This window comes from Procambarus clarkii, chromosome 7 (assembly GCF_040958095.1).
Source record: "Procambarus clarkii isolate CNS0578487 chromosome 7, FALCON_Pclarkii_2.0, whole genome shotgun sequence".
NCBI lineage: Eukaryota > Metazoa > Arthropoda > Malacostraca > Decapoda > Cambaridae > Procambarus > Procambarus clarkii.
In genome coordinates, this window is record NC_091156.1 from 21,013,335 (window position 1) to 21,037,561 (window position 24,227).

The 24,227-nt window shown below is 45.5% G+C and overlaps 1 protein-coding gene across 5 annotated transcripts in view; it reads right to left on the reverse strand.

Moving 5' to 3' along the window:
• Nucleotides 1-24,227, reverse strand: part of LOC123761511 (uro-adherence factor A) — a 144,286-nt gene that overhangs the window by 96,109 nt on the left and 23,950 nt on the right. For all 5 annotated transcript variants that reach the window (XM_069313938.1, XM_069313939.1, XM_069313936.1 and 2 more), the window contains exon 4: nucleotides 6,393-6,542. In XM_069313938.1, coding sequence (XP_069170039.1) covers nucleotides 6,393-6,542 — 150 coding nt within the window. The remainder of the gene's footprint in view (nucleotides 1-6,392; nucleotides 6,543-24,227) is intronic.

Sequence of the window (24,227 nt, forward strand, 5' to 3'; positions counted from 1 at the left end):
ACCTTATGTGCACATACCCCCATAGGGAATTCTATTGTGAACACAATGATACCAAAAGGAATGACATAGCACAAGAATTAAGGTGATAAAACTAAAACGAGTATACACATTTCAGTGTCACTGCACGCTCGCCCGAAACGTCTGGAGCATTTCGGGGAAGTCTGCGACGCTCACAAGCCGAGCGCGAAAGTGTTAACAAAATTATGTATTGAACAATATTACTGAAAAAATCAATCAATCAAGAGACATCTAAATAAATTAATAAATCTTTGCAGCAACTCCGACCTACAGTGAGGTGTCAAATATTAGGGGAACTCCCGGTTTGCCTCCTGCCTTTTAATTCGGGGGGCACTGGCGGGCAGTGACCTACAGTGAGGCAAGGCCACTGCCACAGTGCTATTGTTTCCTGAACACTTGTGAACTGTGATTTTTTTTCCAGGGATATTCCTGCGCGAGCCCTAAGCCTCTAGCTGACCCACTAAGTGTTGCTTGGTTCTGTTTTACTTGGGCGGAGTATGAGTATTTAGTGAACTATGATGTCACTGAAATTGGCATGCTTCACCAAAGCTAAAGTCATTCACAAGTCAATCACACAAACAAAATTTTTCCTTTGATCAGGAAACAAATGTTAACAACATTACAAGGAGCAATTTTTTATTTATTTTGATCTTGTATACCTGGGGCTGTCAGCTATAAACAGGGACACAATGCAGGGATTAACCCTGCAAAGCCCTAAAGATAAGGAAGGGATTATCAGCAAGCCAGAATGAATCAGGAACCTTTTACCTAACACAAAAAGCTCAAGCTGACCTAAACCTAAAAGAGGGTGAGTTTATTAGGGAAGCAAGGTCCTGATCCTGTGGATGGGTTTTGTCCACCCGTTGGAATGGGTGGACAAAAAATGTCCACCAATGCCAATGCTTCGGGCACCATATTCCGTGCCCGAAGCCTGATACAGGTAGGCATCATCCAACAGAGCAGAATCAAAGCCAGGTAGTAGTTGTGTAGGTGAAGGCTCTAACATTCCCGGTGGGAAGGGATGGCTCAATTGTCTCTGCTGATGAAGTGGATGGGGCAACCCAAGAAGTATGCTACAACACGTTCACAAATGTCACATTTGAAAATAATACACTCAAATATATTTTTCAACCAACAGTACAAACTCCTAAAACTATATGCCGTTTATGAATATGTACTAGCAATACCTGTATATGTCAAGGAATTTTATCTGTAGTTTTAAATATAAAAAAAAGCGTTGGATGTAATGAAACGCCATTTTATGGGTGAGACCCGGAGGCTCCCCAGAGCTATCTAGGCTGATATGTACATTATTAGACTTTGGCATCAGTGTGAATGGAGTTCTAGGCCTACCGGGGTCCACGAGCCAGAACCTGGCCCCTTCAGAGAGACCTATAGAGCAATGGCCTATAGAAATGTACATGGGATTTGGAGCATTCTATGTCTGCCATCAACCGGGCCAGGCACCCAGAAAGGTAAACGCCTCAAAACAAACCCCTATTCTGGTTAAAACGACTAAAATAGACAAATGAGTGGACAGAACTCCCCAAATGAAAATCAGCAAATGAGCATGACATCACAAGATCCACGCAGCTCCCCCTCCCTGACGCCGGTGATCTACCCTCCGGTTTGAGGCTGGATGTCAAAACACGTGAAAAAAACGCTAACCGGAGGAAAGGGGGGTAGCCAGGGAGCCTTCGGGTCTCACCCAGAAGATGGCATTTCCTTACATTCAAAGCTGGTTTTCTGGAGGGAGCCCTACATCACCAAAGACAAAATCTAGCGGGACTTACTCGGGAGGTGGTCAGTGCTCGCACCTTACCTCGAAGTTGAGACAACAGGCTGCAACTACCAACCCAAAGCGACAAAAGCCCTACTAGGCCCAGAAACACTAACGAGGTAGAGTGTAGCCAGGACCCTGTTCGACCGCCAAAAGCCCCGTGCTCGAATGTCAGTTCAGGACATGTTACCGACGACAACAGCCAAAGCAGCAAACTAACGAACGTTATGGACACAGGGATAGACTGCAGGCTGGCTAGACCAAATAACCTTGCAGAAGACCTGAGAGACCCAAACCCTAAAACAGGGAAGAAGAGACACTGGACCAACCCAAAGTGTGTCCCCGGTCACTGAGGCAGTGGCGCACAAATAATGGACGAGAGCCACAACTGGACACAACACATGATGTACCAACCTCCGCCTGACCAACCAAGCATCAACAACCCAAGGACCCCTCCGGAGAGCAGCAGTAGCATTCTTCGCCAAAAAAGGAGACAGCTGCAAACAAACAAACCTATCACCTCGATCAAAAGTGCAGAAACCCCTGCGCCAGAAGAGAACAAAAAGCCCCCCAACCCGACCCCCAGAGGCCAATGCCAACAAGAAAAGAGCCTTCATAAAACAATCCTGAACCGAAGGGGCCACAACAAACCGAGAAGACAAATAAAGGAGCACTCTGTCCAAAACAAGGACAGCTCAGGCGGTGCATGAGCAGACCAGAGGTGAAACAACGCCCGAGAATGCTTGCAAAACGGTGCAGAAGTAACAGCAATACAGAAAGCAAGCTGCAGCGGCTCTGGCAATGCTGCACAATATGAGGTAACAGTACTGTATTCGGCATAAGATGACGGTCCTGAAACAGCCACGAGAGAAAGGACAAAACAACTTTAACCGAAAGCGAAGTACAGCGATGGAGAGACAAAAAGAACCAGAACGACAGCCAGGAAACTCCATACTGCCGCCGAGACGAAGCTCGCAGGTGGGGACAGCAACCAAGAAGCCACCTGATCACCATATACATAGTGATAGACTCAAGTCAAAAAGACCAAACACGAAGACTAGAGGTGAAGATCGAACCAGTCTCACAACGGACTGGAACGATCTGTTGAAAAAGGCGAAGCTGCGGGAAAACCTCTGGGTTCGGACACCGAGCAAGCAGCGCCTGAAACCAAGGCTGGACCGGCCACCATGGGGCCAAGAGAACAAAACCCGAACCCCTAAAAGATGTACACGGGCCACCACAACCCGAGTGAGGCATGTGAACACGCGAGGAGCCAGGTTTAACCCGAATGGGAGACAACGAAAGCGGTATCCAAGATGCCCCACAACAAACCCGAACCAGTCCCTGAACCCTGGATAAATCAGACGTGCCAATACGCGACCTTGAGATCCAGGGACACCATCCAAGAACCCGGGTCCAACGGAAGCCGGACCTGGGACAGAGTGGTCATCCAAAAGGAGTGCAAGAAACCCAAGGGTTCAGACGGCGCAAGAAACACAAGGGTTCGAGACTGGAAACAGGCGGGAGTCCCACCTGAGGGACGACATCGTTTTGACCACACCCGAGCAAACAAACTCCAAGATGACCTGACAGAGCGCTGGGGAAGAGGCCCGCCCCGTCAGCCCTCCCCCCCTCCCCCCCCCCCCGAAGGAGGGACCACCTGACGCAACCGCAGACCACCGGAAACGACCCAAAACACCCACAAATCGTGAGACCAGGCACAAGTGAACAGAGCAAACCTCCCCCATTGCCCTGTCAATGGGGCAAACCACGAAAGGGCCAACGCCCCTTACGACAACCTGACCTGCACACAGAGTGATCTCCACGCTGACCAGATGCAGACAGAACCGAAGGTAACAGCACTCTAAACCTGGCACCTGTGGCCAACCCCGACGATCGGAACCCCGAGCCCTGGCATGACCCTTCCGGGAGGACCCCCCACCCCCCTGGGGCCCCCAGAGAACCAACAAGGCAGACATCAGACAACAGCTAGAAGAAGCCGCCTGAAATACCGCTGAACTGCAGAGTCCGCAAACAGCAAGGGGACAAAAGGGTGAAGAAAACCTAAGAGCCAGGGCCTAAGCAAATTCCAAGGATGAGGAGAGCACAACCTGCCGAGACACGAGACGTGCAGTGAAAAACTGCGACACCACATCCCACAAGATTGGTGCAAACAGCTTCAGCAGTGCAGACAACGCACGAGCAGCAGTGACCAAGGCACCAGACCCGGGAACGGCCCCAAGCACCTCTACATCCTCCGCACACCAATCCGAAGAGAGCTCTAGGAGAGAAAAGAAACGCAAGACCGAAGCCAACAAGCCACGAGCACACAAGTCCTCGGCCACAAGCACAGCCGACGGAGAGAGAACCTGCATGTGAATCAATCACACCCACATCCCTCAGAAGGGGCAGGAGCAAACAGGCAAGCATTAAGGTGCTCAAATTTGCCCACCAGGCAAACCTGGACCACCATCAATGCCTCGCACCACTCAAGCATGCAGGTATGACAGAAAGCACTCCAAGCATCCAACGACAACAATGGGCAGTCCGCAAGCCAAGACGACTCCGGATTCTCGTAACGAACCCAATATGGAGACGAAGACCCAAACCTGAAGGAAGATGGATCTATTATAGAGGCATAATTAGGGTGGCACAGGAGGTAAGGTGCAATGGCTGCCCGCACCTCAGTAAGCGAGACGCGGGAAGCTGGATACCTCAGAAAGCGAGACGCGGGAAGCTGGATACCTCAGAAAGCTGAGGTATCCAGCTTTCTGAGGTATCAAGAAAGGTTTCAAACCGAAGGACTTGCAGGGATATGGAACCGAAGGACCCGCAGGGATACAGAACCGAACCCGGGGAGGAGCCGAACCCAAATCCAACTCGTACACAGAGGAGTGGAAATGAAAACCACACCCCTTGTAACAGAAAGCCCTGCTCTGAGGGTTGAAAAATCCAGGAGGGGTCCAACGGGGCCCAAGGTCCCCAAGTCAGCTCCTCCCCAACCCCAGGAACCTCCACATCAGGCCCCGAGGACAAGTCACCCTCCAAAGCCCTGGCCTCACAAGATAAAGCTGGGGCGGCCAGAAAAGCAGGATGAGAATAGGCCCACTGGTCAGACCCCTGAGCCACTGCTGGAGGAATGGACACTAATGCCTCCATCGCCACCCCGGAAGGGGCAACCCACGAAACTGCCCAAGTCTCAGAAACCTTTAAACCCCACCCCGACCCCAAAGCCCTCAGACGCTTCGGAGCCGGAAGCAAGGGGGGGGGGGGGGGAGGGGGATCAGAATGAACCACAGCAGGGGAAGAATGAGGGGGTTCAGACTGAACCAAGGCTGAAGCGACCAACACCCCCAGGGAACCCTATGCATATGCAGCCCGAGTACCTGTGAATATTACTCCCAGCTCGCATGCCACCGTAAGAGCAGTACTGGATACAAGGCATAGCACAACACAGAGAGAATCAGGAGCTGGAACCATACGACCGAGCCTCAAACACATCAGCTGAGAACTGACAGATGGATAGCTGGCGCGAGAAGTATGGGGCTTCCTCCTTCCCCCTCACGGGGAGGGGAGCTGCACAGACAAGCAGTGCGGCAAGTGTGACGTCATGCTCGTTTGCTCGTTTTTCACTTGAGTTTTATCCACTCATTAGCTTTCAGTAGTAGTTTTAACCAGAATAAGGGTTTGTTTTGAAGCACTTACCTTTCTGGGTGCCCGGCCCGGTTAATGGGGAGCCGACAGCTGAGTGGACAGCGCTTCGGATTCGTAGTCCTGAGGTTCTGGGTTCGATCCCCAATGGAGGCAGAAACAAAAATAGGCAGAGTTTCTTTCACCCTGATGCCCCTGTTACCTAGCAGTAAATAGGTACCTGGGAGTTAGACAGCTGCTATGAGCTGCTTCCCGGGGGAGTGTAACAAAAAGAAGACCTGGTCAAGGACCGGGCCGCGGGGATGCTAAGCCCCAAAATCATCTCGAGATAACCTCAAGATAAGATAATGGCAGACATAGAATGCTCCAAACACATGTGCACTTCTATAGGCCATTGCTCCTCGTGCCCCTCTGAGTGGAGCCAGGTTCTGGCTTGTGGTTCCCGGTAGACCTAGATCTCCATTCACACTGACTGATGCCAAAGTCTAATGATATACATATTGTCCTGGATAGCTCCGGGGACAATATGTATCTCATTAGACTTTGGCATCAGTCCCCCCAGAAATTACCTGATTGTGTAATACAAGTTATAGTATAACTAAACTTTACTAATTTTACTCACAGAATCCACAATTTCTTAATCTATTTTTTCATCTCAGAAATTCAGTGTCATAAAATGAAATGAAGTGCAATAATTTTAAATACTACATAAGATATGTTCCCATTAACTCGTACCACACACCTCAGCATTGTACTCGTATCTCGCATCTTAGCATGGCACATCTCCGATAACTTGAACCTTGTACCTCCGCATGGTACGTCTCCAGTAACCTGTACCTAGTGCCTCTGCATGATATGTCTCCAGTAACTAATACCTTGAGCCTTTGCACAGTATAGCTACACCAGAGCAATAATATATTAGTAATTTACCAATAACTCATACCTGCTGGGTGTCCTCATCGCCTTCAGTTTTCTTCAGTTTTCTTTTGCCTTGTCGCTTCACTGGAACCTGAGAGTGAAACAGGTAGGTCTGTCTGGTATGGTCATAGTAGAAATATGTGCCTGACTTTCCATCATAGTATAGACCATTCTCCTGTAAGTATTATAAAATATGATAGAACAGCATTGACATCTTAAAACTGTAGATATTAAATAATGACGGTAAACTCTCACATGCTTTCAAATTACATTTCTATACATTGTGAAAATCAAATAAAAACCAAAACTTGGAATATAATGAATACCTATTTTAGGAGGTGCCTTAGTGGCTCCCTGTAGCTAACTGCACTGAAAATCAGCCCTTGCCAGTCCTTAACCTTTGCATTGTGCATAGCACCTTAACTCTTTAACTGCGCAACGCGCCTGCAGGCCCAGGCTTCGGGTGCGCAACACGCCTCCGGGTGTTTTTATTTTTCACGTTTCATTCAAAACTCCCGCGGCTACATGGGGTTCACATCAGCTTCCTCAGGGCTCTTGTAAACAGACACCATCTTTAAAAGAAATCATGGTCCACATTGCCGGGTGTGAGAGCCTCAGTAGTGAGTGAGCAACCAAGGCTGGCACTCGCAGCATGAGCGCACAGCTCTGCTGTTCAGCATGTGACCACAGCATCGCCTAATAATGTCAAAATATATATATAACTTGTATTATTTAGCCATGATAGTAATATAGAAGAGCCTGAGTGTGATAATGACTGGGTATAATGTTCAAATATCAGTGATTCAATGCTGTTCACGATGTTCACAGCGCTAGCCACAGCACCACAGCATTATTTCGTCCATCTAGGAATCTTCAAACGACTTCTTAGGTTCCTTTTCAAAATAAACTTGTGGTCAATTATTCATTTACAGAAATTAGTGACCAGGATTGTGGTTATAATTAGCGTTGTGCATAGTATTGTGGAAGGAGGAATTTTGGGGAGGGAGGGAGGGAGAGAATTGAGGAAGCCTCACTATGTGGCAGTCACTCTTTGTTTTGCTCACCATACTAGCTTCGTGGTTCGCTATGGGGAACACACATGTACATGGGTATATACAGTGTGTGTGTATATAGTGTAATAACAGCAGCAGGAGTATGTTGAGTGGAGCTATTTTGGTGAGGGAGGTGACATTTTAATCGTAGCGTCGTCTGCTGTGTGATTTCTCATGCAGTGTATGGTGGCCACTGTAATATTTGGACACAATACCGGCTTACTTGCATAGTTCTGGTAAATAAAACATGTAGATAACTATATATAACATGTGTAAATAGTGTAATAAAAACAATAACAGTATGGTGGGAAGAGCAGTGTTGGCGAGTAAGAAGTTGGAGTGAGGGAGGGCCTGTCTGGGTGTGGCTGCTCACACTCGCGATGTTCTGAATGTGTTGATGGTAAATGTATATAGTGAGTGAGTGTATAGTGTGTACATATGTTGTAAATATACATAAATGAACATGAAACATTGGTGTGAATAACTGTATGATGGGAGAAGCAATGTTGGCGAATACAATGTTGGAGTGAGGGAGGGCTGGCTGGATGTGGCTGCTCACACTCGCTGTGTTCTGAATGTGTTGATGGTGAATGTATATAGTGTGTGACAGTGTATAGTCTGTAAATAGATTGTATATATACATAAATTAGCATGATACATGGTAAATATGTGCAACATATGTGTACACAAATGTCATGCACGTAACAGTGTCCTTGGACAGTACGGATGTTTTACTGCCATAATATAGTGTATGTGTTCATTATACATAGGATTAGCACGTAAAATCAAATAAAATGTATTTGAAACTGTGCGCAAAAAATGAACAAAAATATATTCGCGGCAACTCGCACGCCCCGCCCCGGGCACCCCACCGGCCCCGGGAGCTTACGGCACGGGCGCACGGGGAATGACGACGTCATGCACCACCATACGGACCCCATAGCAGCCAAAGTAAGTACAATTTCGAAATTCTGTTGCTATACCCATATACAGGGAGGGGTTTTTGACACTTTCAGAACAAAAAAAAGAATTTTTTCCCGAGAATTTATTTCTTTTGCACTGGGGGGTGTCATATTTATAGGCCGCGCAGTTAAAGGGTTAAGGCACTCGACCGGTGGCGCTCATAGTACCTTTTGGTGCTCATGGGTATGTCAACAAAAATTCAAAACTCTTGTGTGGTAGGTTGGGTAGCAGAGAGAGAGTTTAGGCCTCCAGTGACCATCCACCCTTTTGAAAAAATTTCCAGCATGCACCATGCCAGCCAGTAGGTTCAGTTTTGAGTGAGCAACCATGGCCAAAGCATACCTGTCCAGCTCCCGTCTCCCCATGGGTCACGTGGTTGAAAAAACACACTGAAGATGCCATATGGGATATTGTTTGAAAAGGACCATACTAATGATGTTGATGACCCAAAGCCCAGCAAATACTTAACACAAGTATCAGACATAAGTGATTCAGATATTGATAACAATACAGTGAGTGTGTATAGTACAGGCATCTCACCACCCCTGACAGTTGAGTGGACAGTGCTCGGAATTCGTAGTCCTGAGGTTCCGGGTTCAATCCCTGGTGGAGGTGGAAACAAATGAGCAGTTTCTTTCACCCTGATACTCCTGTTCATCTAGCAGTAAATAGGTATCTGGGAGTTAGACAGCTGCTACGGGCTGCTTCATGGGGGCATGCAACAAAAAAGGAGGCCTATTCGCTGACCGGGCCGCAGGGATGATAAGCCCTGAAATCACCTCAAGATAACCCCAGCCGCATCACCCCAGGTCAACACCACTTCCATTATCATTGATGATGTTACAGAGAGTTTCCCATATACTGGTTATGATCTGAGTGAAACTGATTATTTCATTGCTTATTTTGACGAGCTATTTATGCAGCATCTTGTTGACGAAACAAACTGGTATGCAGTGTAACTCACTGCCTCTGGAATATTACCAGCTTCTCGTGTTACACGTTGGAAAGACATGAGTTTTGGTGAAAAATGTGTGTTTCTTGCACTATGTGTGAAACAAGTCATCCAGGATTATTGGAACAAAGACAGTATTCTTCAAATACAAGATTTTGGGAGGTCCATGTCACGTGATAGGTTCCTGCTACTTCTAAAGTGCCTATGCTTCGAAAACAATGATAATATAGATCGAAACAATAGACTGTGGAAAGTGAGGAAAATGCTCAGTGATGTGAGTTCAAAGATTATTTTGTATTATGCCAGAATGTAGTGACTGACAAATTGCTAGTTCTTTTCAAGGGATGTCTTGCTTTCAAGTAGGATATACCGTCAAAACAGCTCACGCATTTGGACTAAAATTCTTCATTATGTGTGATTGTGAAACCAGAATAGTGACTGATATGATATTATATTCTGGTACTTACATAGATACATCGGGTCAAGATCTTCACAGGTTTTCTGATAGTGTGGTAATGACACTCATGGAACCAGTGCTGAACAAGGGGTATATTCTGTACACTGAAAACACCTTAGATCTTGTCTTTACAAACAATGATGAACTCGTTAGGGACAACGATTACAAATACATGTTACTCAGATCACAACCTAACTGAAGTTCAGACATGCATGGGCAGACCTGTGCAGCCAGTTTCTAATCCAAGAGAAGAATTCAGCAAATTAAATTTCAATAACAAACAGATTAAATGGGAACAAACAATCCAAGCCCTCACAGAAATATACTGGGAAAGACAGCTAGATAATGCAAACTTAAACCAGTGTCTTGAGAAAATACACACAGTAGCACTAGAAATACTGTACAGTATGTGAAATTCACATACAACTAGGCAGAAAGAGAAAAGAATGTGAACTGGAATGAGAAAGACGTTCCCTCTATAGGCGACAAAAAAAATATTGCAGAACATCTTAAACGCTCAACACTCTCCCAAGAATAACAAAGAAGGCAATGTAGAGAAATAGAAACGATTGAGCTATGGTTGCAAGAATCATATAAAATCCAGGAGACAGAAAGCAAAAGGTCACAAGCGAAATAGAGAGGAATCCAAAATACTTTTTCTCCTATGCAAAATCTAGAACAAAAACTACATCCTAAAATCAGCTCTTGCACAAGAGTGATGGAACCTTCACAGATGACAGAAAGAAATGATTGAAATACTGAGGTTACAGTATGATTCTCTTTTCAGTGAACCCCCTGAACACATTGAAGATCAATAATCCAAACAAATTCATCATGAATGTGACACCAACATCAAACCACATATCAGATGTCACCCTAACCCCACTGGACTTTGAAGTAGCCAAAAGAGCATGTCCATGCACTCTGCACCAGGCCAACTCCTGGAATTATATATTCATTAATAATCGCAAACAAAAACTCTATCCCAAGCCCTGAACATCTTTTAGAGACGGAGCATAGATACTGGTGCTATCCCTTACATACTTTAAACAGCAGAGATTGTGCCATTTCACATAGGAGGTAGTAAAGCTAATGGAAAAATGATTGACCAATAGCTCTATCATCATGAATCATATTCTTTGAAAGAGTGTCAAGAGGTAAGATCACAAAACACATGGAATCGCAGCATCTACATAACCCTGGACAATATGGGTTCAAAACAGCATTCCTGTCTCTCATAACTGCTAGACCACTATGACATGGAAGCCATGGCAGACAAGCAAAACACTGATGTAATATACACAGATTTTGTAAATGCCTTTGACAAATGTGATCATGTTATTGCACACAAAATGAATTACTGTACTGGTAAAGTAGGGAGATGGATCTTTAATTTCCTAACAAATAGAACTTGGAGTGTAATAATCAACAAGTAAAATCTGAATCATCTATAGTGAAAAGCTCAGGTCCAAAAGGTACAGTGCTTGCTCCGGTACCTTTCCTCATTCTCATATCAGACACAGAAAGAGATCCCAACTACAATCCTGTACAAACTAAAATGTTTTGTCTGTCTTTGCAGACAAACTAGAATTTTCATGAGTAGACAACATAGAAAAGACAGCAAACCTCCAATCTAATGTTAATCAAGTCTTTCAATAGGCCACAGAATGCAACACGATGCTCAATGATGATGATAAGTTCCAATTACTGCGCTACGGAAAAAACAAAAACATCAAAGCAGAAACCACATATAAAACACAGTCAAACCACACTATTGAAAGAAAAAGCAATGTAATAGACTTAGGAATAATCATATCAGAAAGTCTTACTTTTTAAAGAAGACAACTAAGTTGCTGACACAACTGCAAGAAAAATGACAGGTCAGGCAAGAAGAACCTTCCAAACAAGAGATGCCATGCCAATGATGATACTTTATAAGACATTATGATCTCTAGAGTGGCATACTGTTGCACACTAACAGCCCCATCCACCACCGAGATGGCTTAAAAATTTTAAATCTGTATTCCCTAGAGCGCAGGTGGGAGAGATACATAATAATTTAAAATAGGGAAATATTAGGAGGACTGATTCCAAATCTCCACACAGAAATAAGACCACATGAGACTTAAGGCATGGCAGGATGAGCAAAATTGCTCCTCTTAAGAGCAAAGGTGCAATAGGCAGACAGAGGGAACTCACTCAACATCAAAGGCACAAGACTCTTCAATACACTTCCCTCACACATACTGGGCATAACTGGCAGACCTCTCGCAGTGTTCAAAAGAGAACTCGACAAGCACCTTCAAAGAATACCGGATCAACCAGGCTGACTCATACATCAGGCTGCAAGCAGTTGCATCAAACAGCCTGGTAGATCAGACCAACAACCAGGAGGCCTGATCAGAGACCGGGCCATGGGGACATTGATCCTCGGAATCTTCAAAAAGTAGTCAATAGGCAGGTAGTTAACATTATGACTGTATTGTACATATGATCCATGTGCATAAGTATAAAATAAGAAAGCAATGTAAATGTACTGTATTACAAAAAAATTAACAAAAATATTTTTGTGGCAACTCGCGAGCGTTGAATTGCCCATTTGACCAGCTCTGGGAGTCTTTGGCATGGGTGACCACCCAGCCGTGAAGCCACAGGACACCTTTTCCACATCACTGCAGCCTTAGTTGCCATTTTTAATTTTTTGTATGTTTGTGTGTTCAGGGAAGAAATTTTAACAATATATGAACAACAACAAATTTTGAGGGAATACAGAGAAACCTCGAACGGTTCTGAAATCTAACAATTCGGCACGAACATTTTGTTTGTGCTTAGTAGTTGACCGTTTGCTTGGCACTGTGACGGTGTTCCCCCCCTTGTAATTCTCCCACGCCTGCAGTAAGAGTCATGTCTACTTTTCCCAAGCGTTCTCTACGTTGCAGGCTACAATTTGATATATGGGAGAGAGTGAAGTGTTCTCGGAGAGCCGAGAAATTTGTGAAATAGCAATATTTTGGCCTGTGGTATAGGCCCTTTAGGGAGCCAAGATGGCGCTTGCCTCCCTGATCTCCCGCCAAAACCGTGTGACGTCAGTGGCACCGGATTGGTCACCGACAGCAATGTGGCACCGGGAGCCAATGAAAACCTCCCGTGGCAGAAGTGACGTCACGAAGGAAGGGGGTCCGGCCCGCGAGCCGGGCTGGCGCCATCAGTCAGACACGACACGTCATAGAGGTCGGACGTGCGACGGTTGGTCCTGTCAGTTGGACAGTTGTTTCCCGCTCCCGTGGATTTACGCGTCACCTGAAGTCCGCCAGTACTCTGAGAAGTCTTCCCTAGTTCATGTGTTGAACCAGAAGAGGGAATTGACGGTTATTTGAGCAACAAGTGCTCCAGTCAGGTGCTGTGCAAGAAGCAGTGAAGCCGTGCAGTGACGTATGTGACGACTGTGGCAATTCACCAGTTCGTGACAGCGTAGTGGCTGACAGAGCCACTGGGTAGCTGAGGAAGAGAGGACTATTTGGGGAAACCGGACGACTGTAGCCGAGACATAGGCGACAGCCCTTACTGGGAGAAGACGACGGCCAGGAGACCGACTCCAACCTTCAAGAAGTTAAGAAGGAGGACGGACCTGCAGTGAGGAGGCACGGAGACGACGCGCTAAACGGTGGGACGACGAGAGGCTCTGGTAGGACACGACGACGTGTAGTGTGGGGGCGTTCCCGACACGAGGACCAGGAGCTACATCTCGACTCTCATCGGAGGATAGGGTGAAGTAGGTGTTTCTAGTTCCCTCCCCATTCCCCTTTAGTTAGCTATATTATTCGGCTATATTATCTAGCCTGAGGATTTTATATGTCGTGAGCAAGTCTCACCCATGTCACGGTAAAGCACCAGTGTGCTAGACAGTACTATCAAGAGTACTTGTAATATTCATGTTGATTATTGGTGTGTACAGGCACCAGGAACAAGTGATAAATTTACTGTGTTGTGTATATCTTTCTATAGATTTTGATATGAACATATAGTGGTAAATTATATATAATATTATGCCAGTATTTGAAAGGTAGGCTGTGTGCCCAGAAATCATTTATTTTCCATGTATTGATATTTGATGTATCTACATTATATATGCCATGTTTATGCAGTGATGAGTCATTTGTGAGTACAGTGAATTATTGCGTTATCGCCCACGAGAGAAAGTACTGAAAACTCCAGTGTTAATATTTCATAATATATTGCTGAGTGAAGAACAATGTAAAGCCATTACAGAGAGTCATTGTAGCATTGATTGTAGAAAAGACTGTTTGAGCCTGAGTACAGTGTAACTGAGTAATACGGTCTATTTGTGCCAATATCGAGTGTGCGAGTTTCTAGTAATATTGGAGAATTTAAAGAAACAGCGCGCGTGAATCTAGAAAACAAGTAAAGCTTTCGCGCGGAGAGGCCAGGCGATCAGCTGTTCTTGACACTTGATGAGGGGGGGAGGTGTTGCCTCCTAGTGATCGCATACTACTCGTGGGAATTACCGGCCGCGCCAGGATCAGTTGATTTATTTGTTGTTGTTTGGCCTTTGTGACATCTTTCATACATTTTAAGTAAAATACAAAACTATCTTTGTGTTTATATCATCCCCTCCATTGATCTTGTGGCTACATTATACTGAAAGTATTGAGTGATAACAATAAGTACCTGCCTGATTCCTGATCTTTTGAGTGTGACCTTGCCAAGGCTACCACTAATTCCACCAGTCCACTGATGGTGTTACTGGCCACCTAAAACACCAGTTGGCGACCTTGTGGTTTACCGTAGAGCCCGATTGTTGGGGAGGGCACATGACAGTCTAGTGAACGAGTCGTGTTCTCACTCTTTCTTGATCAGAGGCCGTCGAGATTGACTGGGAGACTCTCCTGGCGTGCAGTGGCGCCGTGAGGATCGAGTGAAGACCCGCAGGGCTACGGTGGGTGACCTAGAGCATAACTATTGCTCACCCCAGACTAGAGTGAAGAGAGGTGAAACCCCAACAGCACTCAAACAAACACGCATAACAGACCAATCAGTTTCCCAGTAGCAATGTTCAGTGAACAACCCCACTAAACTTATCTGTACACTTTCTTGTGTATTCTTGGATATTTTTTACAGTCTTTGCATAAATGAGACACCATGGTGCCTAAGAAATTTAATGATAATAGCCAAATGAAAAGAAAATTAGTTAAAACCACGACAGAGATGAAACAAAGAACCCATAGCAAAATATGAAAGTGGTGCCAGCATGTCTGTTCTTGCTACCGAGTTTGGTATACCTAATTCTAGTTGTCAAATGAAAGAAATGTGTGCACAGCAGGGAAGTACACAGGTTTCCTTGAAAAATATCACCCTGACAAAGCTGTGGAAATATGTGTCATAAGCATGTTGAATGACAATGCTAAGTCTCACTTTAGAAACATTTTAAAATGCAGACAAAAAACAAGCGATGAATGTAATGAAACACCATTTTCTGTGGGGAGCCCCTACGGCTCCCTGGAGCTTATCGGGCTAATGTATGTTATATTAGACCGAGACATTAGCTAAGGAGTTCAGACCTACCAGGGACCAGAGTCAGAACCTGGCCCCTTCAGAGAGGTTTCAGAGAGCAATGGCCCTGGAAAACCCCCTTATGGTTGGGGTTTTCCTTATCTGCCATTGACCGGGGTTAGGCACCCAGAAAGGTAGGCATAACAAAACAAACCCCACATGATAAAAAACTAAAACAGAAAACAGAACAGAGAGGTAGAAACTCCCTACAATCCCAAGGAAACAAGCAAACATCACACTTTACTGCCGTGCCGATCGTCCGCGCAGTCCTCCCCGCGCCGAGAGGGGGAGGGGGGAAGCCCAGGACCTTACCGCGCCAGCTGCCTAGCATCAGTTTGGAAGCTAAGCTTCAACCAGCACGAAAAAAACGCCGACCAGTGGGAGGGAGGGTTGCCAGGGAGCCTCCAGGGCTCACCCAGAAAATGGCATTTCATTACATTCAATGCTGGTTTTCTGTGGGAAGCCCCTATGGCTCCCTGGAGCTTCATACCCAAAGAAAAGGAAAAGAAAGGGCTGACCCGGGAGGTGGCCGTCACAAACTCCGCAATGCAAAACCAAGACAACAGGCTGCAACCTGCGACCCAAGGCAACACAAAAACGCACAGAAGCAGACTCGCACAAAGAACGGGCGGCCAGGAACCTGTGCGACCCCCCAAATCTTCGCGCCCGAAATGAGCCCTAGACATCACCAACACGGCAGAGAAAGCTGCAAACATCCGAACGGCACGGGCGCAAGGATAGACCGCAGGCTGGTAGACTTAAAAACTTTGCGGAAGACCTGGGAGACCCGACCCCTAAACAGGGAACCGGATCAACCCAAAGTGCATCCCCAGTCACGGTACGCAGATAACGGCAAGGAGCCGCAACCGGACAACACATGACGCACCCCCTGGCCGAACTAATCAAGTATCAATAACCCAAGGACCCCTCCGGAAAGCAGCCGTCTCGACCGTCGCCAGAAGGACGGAGAAAGGCTGGAAATGTACAAACCTACCACCAGTACCCAAAGAGCAGAAACCCCTGCACCGGAAGAGAGCCGGAAGCTCCCCGACCCGACCCGACTCGCAGAGGCCCTTGCCAACAAAATATGGCCTATGAAAACCAAACTTGAACCGAAGGGGCTACCACAAACTGAGAAGATGATAAGAGGGCACCCTGATCAAGGACCAGGACGGCTCAGGCAACGCATGAGTAGGCTGGAGGCGAGACAAAACATTAGAAAGCGTACGGAACGGGGCGGATGTGATGTCCACCCCGAACGTGAGCCAGAGTGGCTCCGCCAGCGCCACATGATACGAGGCGACAGTAAGAAACATCAAAGAACTGTAGTCCTGACATGTGCCAAACCTCACTGGAAGACAGAAAATGCTATGATCTCAGCTGCCCACACTTTCACGTGAAAGGCACGGAAAGCTACATAAAGAGTGGCAAGCAGGATAATGAATTTGGAGGAACCTCTATAAATTTTTTATACTAGACCGAAAGATAATTCAACAGGAGGAGCATGGAGAGTGTATGGAACTGGATGCCAGATCCACTTGCATTCCAGAATTACAGATACAATTACACACCGAAAGGGAACTGCAACTACGACAGGCAAGTGCCCTACAACAATCAGTACTGGTCAGAACAAACTCATTATGTCCACGCATAATGGGCTTGCCGAAAAAGTCTCCCAGTCAAACTATCACTAATAGAGTAACCTCATTCATCTTTGCCAACATACAAGGACTGAAAACAAGAACAACAAAGTACACTTCATAAATGGCCTCCTCACGGAGTCAAATGCAGTATTTGGAGCTTTCACAGAAACCCATGCAGGGGAATTCTTAGACAGTGAGATCTGGATTCCAGGATATAACCTATACAGGTGTGATAGGAAAATTAGGTCACATGGAGGAGTGGGTCTGTATATTAGGGAAGACCTTGTATGCTCGGAGCTCCTTAACGTTTCAAATGAGGTGGTAGAGTTACTGGGATTAAAAATAGAGAAAATAAATTTAGTGATTATTCTAATATACAAACCGCCAGATGCAATGGCTGAGGAATTCACAGAACACAAACAAAATAGAGAATAGCCTTGATAATTTGGAGACCCCGATACCTGATATTATCTTCCTAGGTGACTTAAACTTGCCTAGTCTCAGGTGGAGAATAGCAAACAATAATATTATACCAGGAAATCTATCAGGACCTAACCAACCACAGATTAGAGAACTACTTAGATTCTGTGACAAATTTTCACTCAATCAGCAGATATTGGAGCCAACGAGAAATGAAAATATTCTAGATCTGGTCTTTACGAACAATGAAGACATTATCAGAGACATTACGATATCAGATACCACATACTCAGATCACAAGCTCATTGAAGTGCAAACGACCATCAATACTCAGAATAGACCTAAAACGTTGATAAAGCGAGAGGGGCTATTCAGTAAATTCAATTTTAATAATAAAAGGATAGACTGGGAGATAATAAACAGGGAACTTACAAACATTCCATAGGAAACTGTTCCAAGTAATACAAGTCCTACAGAAGGAATAGAAAAACTGACTTCAGAAGCGTATCAAGTCTGTCTGAAACATGTTCCTTTGAGGAAAGCCAGAAAGAGATCCAACGTAGAAAGAGAACGCAGACAACACTATAAACGCAGGAAAAAAATAACGGAACTGCTTATGCCGACACGAATTTCCCGTCAAAGAAGGAATAATTTAAATAGGGAGATTGAAGAATTGAGCGGAAATTGAAACATTCATATGAAACTGAAGAAAGGCAGTTAGAACAGAAAGCAATTCAGGAAATAAAGAAAAATCCAAAATATTTCTTCACATATGCGAAATCAAAAGCAAAAACCACTGCCAGTATTGGACCTACTCGTACAAGTGAAGGTTCATACACGGAGGATGACAAAGAAATTAGTGAAATCCTAAAAAAGCAGTATAAGGACATGTTTAGCACTCCAATAAACAACATGAAAGTGGAAGATCTAGACAATTTCTTGATGCGGGATATTCAAACCCCTGTAAATATAACTGATATCAACACGAGCGCATTAAATTTTGAAAGAGAAATTGAAAACATGCCCATGCACTCGGCCCCAGGTCCAGACTCATGGAATTCAATATTTATAAAGAAATGCAAAGTGCCGGTAGCACAGGCACTCAGTATAGTGTGGAGGAAGAGCTTGGACATGGGGGAGATACCAGATGCACTTCTAGTAGCAGACATAGCGCCTCTACACAAGGGAGGGAGCAAAGCATTGGCAAAGAATTATAGACTAGTTGCACTAACATCGCACATCATAAAACTATTTGAGAGAATGATTAGGAGTCAGGTCACCAAATTCATGGAGACCAATGACCTTCACAACCCAGGCCTACATGGATTTCGAGCGGGAAGATTGTGCCTCCCACAGCTACTTGAGCACTACGACAAAGTCACTGAGGCATTAGAAGAAAAACAGAATGCTGATGTGATATACACGGACTTCGCAAAGCCTTTCGATAAATGTGACCATGGCGTGATAGCACACAAAATAAAGTCAATGGGAATAACCGGTAAAGTAGGACACTGGATACCCAGTTTTCTGTCAAACAGGACTTGGCGAGTAACGGTCAACCATATAAAATCTAGTCCAAGTGCAGTTAAAAGCTCTGTACCTCAGGGTACAGTCCTTGCACCGCTCCTTTTCCTTATTCTCATATCAGATATAGACAAAAATACAAGTCACAGGTTCGTATCATCCTTTGCAGATGACACAAAAATCTGTATGAAAATTATCTCGGCTGAAGACATTGAAAAACTTCAAGCTGATATTAATAAAGTTTTTGACTGGGCATCAGAAAATAACATGATGTTTAACAGTGATAAATTCCAGGTACTCAGGTACGGTAAAAATGAGGACCTTAATCATAATACAGAGTACAAAACACAATCAAATGTACCCATAGTAGGAAAACAGCATGTAAAGGATTTGGGAATAATAATGTTTGACGACCTAACGTTTAAGGAGCATAACCAAGCAAATATTGCGACAGCCAGAAAAATGATAGGATGGATTACGAGAACTTTCAAATCCAGGGATCCCATCACAATGGTTGTACTCTTCAAGTCACTTGTGTTGTCCCATCTTGAGTACTGTTCAGTACTCACTTACCCCTTCAGAGCAGGAGAGATTGCTGAAATAGAGGGAATACAGAGAACATATACGGCACGCATAGACGCGATAAAGCACCTAAATTATTGGGATCGTCTCAAAGCCCTCCAAATGTACTCACTAGAAAGAAGACGAGAGAGATATCAAATAATATACACATGGAAGATAATGGAGGGCCAAGTACCAAATCTACACAGTAAAATAACAACGTACTGGAGTTAACGATATGGAAGAAAATGCAGAATAGAACCAGTGAAGAGCAGGGGTGCCATAGGCACAATCAGAGAACACTGTATAAACATCAGAGGTCCCCGGTTGTTCAACACCCTCCCAGCAAGGATAAGAAATATTGCCGGAACAACCGTGGACATTTTCAAGAGGAAACTAGATTTATTCTTCCAAGGAGTGCTGGACCAACCGGGATGTGGTGGGTATGTGGCCCTGCGGGCCGCTCCAAGCAACAGCCTAGTGGACCAAACTCTCACAAGTCAAGCCTGGCCTCGGGCCGGGCTTGGGGAGTAGAACTCCCAGAAAACCCCATCAACCAGGTATCAACCAGTCCTGAAAATCCAAGAAAGGACAAGACAACCCGATGCGAAAGAGAAGACAACCTACGAAGAGCAAGAAAATGGTGAATAGAAACACCAGGAACATCATTCTGTCGCCAAGACAAAGCTCGCAGGTGGGACACCATCAACGAAGCCACCTGATCACAATAGAGATGGTGATACACCCGTGTCAAAATACCAGACGCGAAGAGCCGAGGAGAAGACCGAACCAGTCACGTACAGGACTGGTCCGACCTACCAAAAGAGGCGGAGCCATGGGAAAACGCCCGGGTTCGGACACCACAGAGACGGTTCAGCAGCGTCTGAAAATAAAGCTGGGCCGGCCACCAAGGGACCACGAGGACTACTCTCCTTGGGAATGGACTCCAACCGAACCAGAACCCAAAGCAACAGCTGGACCAGGATAAGAGGAACAGGTACCCCCACCTCAACCAGCCCTGCTGAAAGGCAACCACTGTGAACGCCTCGCAGGCAGGTAAGGGCGCCACAGAATGGGAGACGCCGAGACCATGCCAACGCGATGATGTCCATGGCCAGGAGTCCATTCATCCAGCAGATTCAACGAAACGAGTCGGCAATGACTGGCCAATCTGTGAACAGAGAAATGAACCGAGACAGGCTGCCCGCCAGGATGCAGGACACACCCCAGACATGAACCTCACGGTTAGCCACACCTTAAGAATCTAGCAAACGAGCCACTCGAAGGGACCAACCCCGAAGGTCAAAGACCTAAGAGAAACCCTGTGGTTCCGGCAAAGAACCACCAGAGAACAGTCCGAATGGAGCTGGATGGTAGAGCACCGAGTGACCCGAACCCTCCAAAGTGCAAACCAGACAGCCACGAACTCCCAAACCGTGTTGTGAGCCCGATGGACAGACCAACTCCACCATTCCCGGCCGACCTAGTGAGCACTGGTCACAAAGTCCCAACCGAGAGATGACCCATCCGTGAACACATCGAGCGAAGGCTCGGGGAGGTGCCAAGGCACGGAACCCCGAAAACCCCAACGAGGAAGCTGGTGACACAGCACCAACACAAGATCCCCAGAGGACAAATCCAACAATTGCAAAAGAGGCGGAAGGGTAGTCCCCGAAGGAACCAACAGACGCCGAAGGCAAACCTGACCCTGCGGGCAGACCGGCACGTTGAAGTTCAGACTCCCACACAACTGCTCGAGCAACCGCCGAGCAACTGGGGACCCCCTCATAAACAGCCGAAGACAGGACCACAGCCGCAGCAACACTTCTGGAGGGAAAGACAAGGAGCGCCCCAAGAGCCCTAAACAAGACCCAGCCAGGTCCGAACCCAGGACGGAAACAGATGGAACGGCCTCCAGATTACCAGGAAACTGAACCCGGCGATCTGGAAAGAACCACACTCCTGGCGAGCAAACAAGAGGACTGACTGGGAGTCCACACCAGCCAGTCGTTGAGGTAAGCCAGACACCGAATCCCGAGCAGACTCAGACAGAGCACCAAGATCCGGTAAAGATGCGTAAATACACCAAATGCCAATTACAAACTAGGGAAGGCAACAAAAGTGGCAAGCTTGAAGCCCCACCACCAACTGTGCCAGTCCCAGAATCCTGGAGAGGAATGTGCCAAGAAGTGACCTGGAGGTCCAGGGCCACCATCCAGGCACCCGGCCCCAATAGAAGCCGGACCGGAGACAACAGTCCTCCAATGAGGGCAAAAAATCCAGGGAGCAGACTGAACAAGTCCAGAAAAACCGCAGATCCACCAGGCCCGTGTCTGCATAGAGCAGACGGGAACCCCAGAAGGATGGGGCAGATCGACCACGTCCAACCGCACTCACTAAGATGACATGACGAAGTGCAGGGGAAGAAGCCCACCCCCGCCAGCCCTGAAACCCCCCAAAGGGGGTGAAGACGTCCGCTACCACTAGAGGCCGGAAGACAACCAAAAACGCCCACTAACTGCGGGACCAAGCGAGAGCCAACAGAGTAAGCTGCTCCCCCAGCGCCCCGTCAACAGCGAAGGGAAAGGAGCCCCTTCCGAAAGACAAAGTATATACATATATAAATACACATATACAAGGTGTATTACACACACGAGCGTATGCACGTACACACATGTCTAGAGGTGTCTAGAGATGAAGTGGAAAATATGCAAAAGGAGCTCGGCAAGAACAAAGCAGCTGGTCCAGACAGAGTTTCACCATGGGTTCTGATAGAATGTGCATCTGAGCTCAGCATTCCACTTCACCTGATCTTTCAGGCATCCCTGTGTACAGGAATCATAGCAGACGTGTGGAAACAGGCTAACATAGTTCCAATCTACAAAAGTGGCAGCAGGGAAGACCCCCCACCTCAATTATAGACCTGTATCATTGACAGTGTAATAGTGAAAGTATTGGAAAAACTAATCAAAACTAATTGGGTAGAACACCTGGAGAGAAATGATACAATATCAGACAGACAGTATGGTTTTCGATCTGGAAGATCCTGTGTATCGAATTTATTCAGTTTCTATGATCGAGCAACAGAGATACTGTATTACAGGAAAGAGATGGTTGGGTTGACTGCATCTATCTGGACCTAAAAAAGGCTTTCGACAGAGTTCCACATAAAAGGTTGTTCTGGAAACTGGAAAATATTGGAGGGGGTGACAGATAAGCTTCTAACATGGATGAAAAATTTTCTGACTGATAGAAAAATGAGGGCAGTACTGTAATCAGAGGCAATGTATCGAACTGGAGAAATGTCACAAGTGGAGTACCACAGGGTTCAGTTCTTGTACCAGTGATGTTTATTGTCTACATAAATGATCTACCAGTTGGTATACAGAATTATATGAACATGTTTGCTGATGATGCTAATAGGAAGGATAAGAAATTTAGACGATTGTCATGCCCTTCAAGATGACCTGGACAAAATAAGTATATGGAGCACCACTTGGCAAATGGAATTTAATGTTAATAAATGCCATGTTATGGAATGTGGAATAGGAGAACATAGACCCCACACAACCTATATATTATGTGAGAAATCTTTAAAGAATTCTGATAAAGAAAGAGATCTAGGGGTGGTTCTAGATAGAAAACTATCACCTGAGGACCACATAAAGAATATTGTGCAAGGAGCCTATGCTACGCTTTCTAACTTTAGAATTGCTTTTAAATACATGGATGGCAATATACTAAAGAAATTGTTCATGACTTTTGTTAGGCCAAAGCTAGAATATGCAGCTGTTGTGTGGTGCCTATATCTTAACACTTTCGCGCTTTAGATTAGAGATAACTCGTCGCCGTTTTTTCTTACGATTCCGCATAACAGCCTACTTTTCTCGTCCATCGAAAAAATATTTCTATAAATTCCATTTTTTAACCGAAATGGATGGGGATACTTTTGTTTTGTAGAGAATTTATTTGCGAATTTTTTGGTACCAGAATGAATATTATATCACATAAACTTCTATGAGTAAAAAAAAAAATACACAAAGTATGTTTGGGGGTGTGGCGAGCGTGTGGCAGTGGGTTCCCTTTAGCCGTTGATATATCCAACACGTGGGAAATATTTGTATGTGTTATGTATATGTCTGTGTAGGGAATTTTACTGCGATCACTGTCATACAAATTATAAAATGTTTCAACAAGTATAAACATGACAAACATCAAACGAACGAAAACAATGCGTTCGTTTCTGCCGCGAACGCATACTGAGCGACGTGGTTCTATATTTGGCGCTTCTCTTACACATGCTTTGTACAAATGTTATACAGTTCATCTTATAGAAAATTTTATTGCGAACACATTGGTATAAAAAAGAAATACGTACATAGAAAAGTAGGGTCAGGAAACGTATAAACTTTCCAAGCATGATTTACCCCCTGTGTTTTCGCCAGTGCGCTCGCAGCTAACTACTCTTCACTTCACACACTCTTGCGGGTGGGCAATTACCTATATTAAACATTCATATGCATATGTCCGTGTAGAGAATTTTATTGCGATTCCAATGATACCAAAATTAGCGATGTAGGACAACTGTAGGCTTCGCAACCATTAAGAGAGTGGAAACATTTTGTTGCTGTTTGGCGCTCTCGGCGAGTGATTTGCATAGTTTTTTATTTGGTGTTGATACTCCTTATGCTTGGGCGGCATTTTATAGGTATGCTCT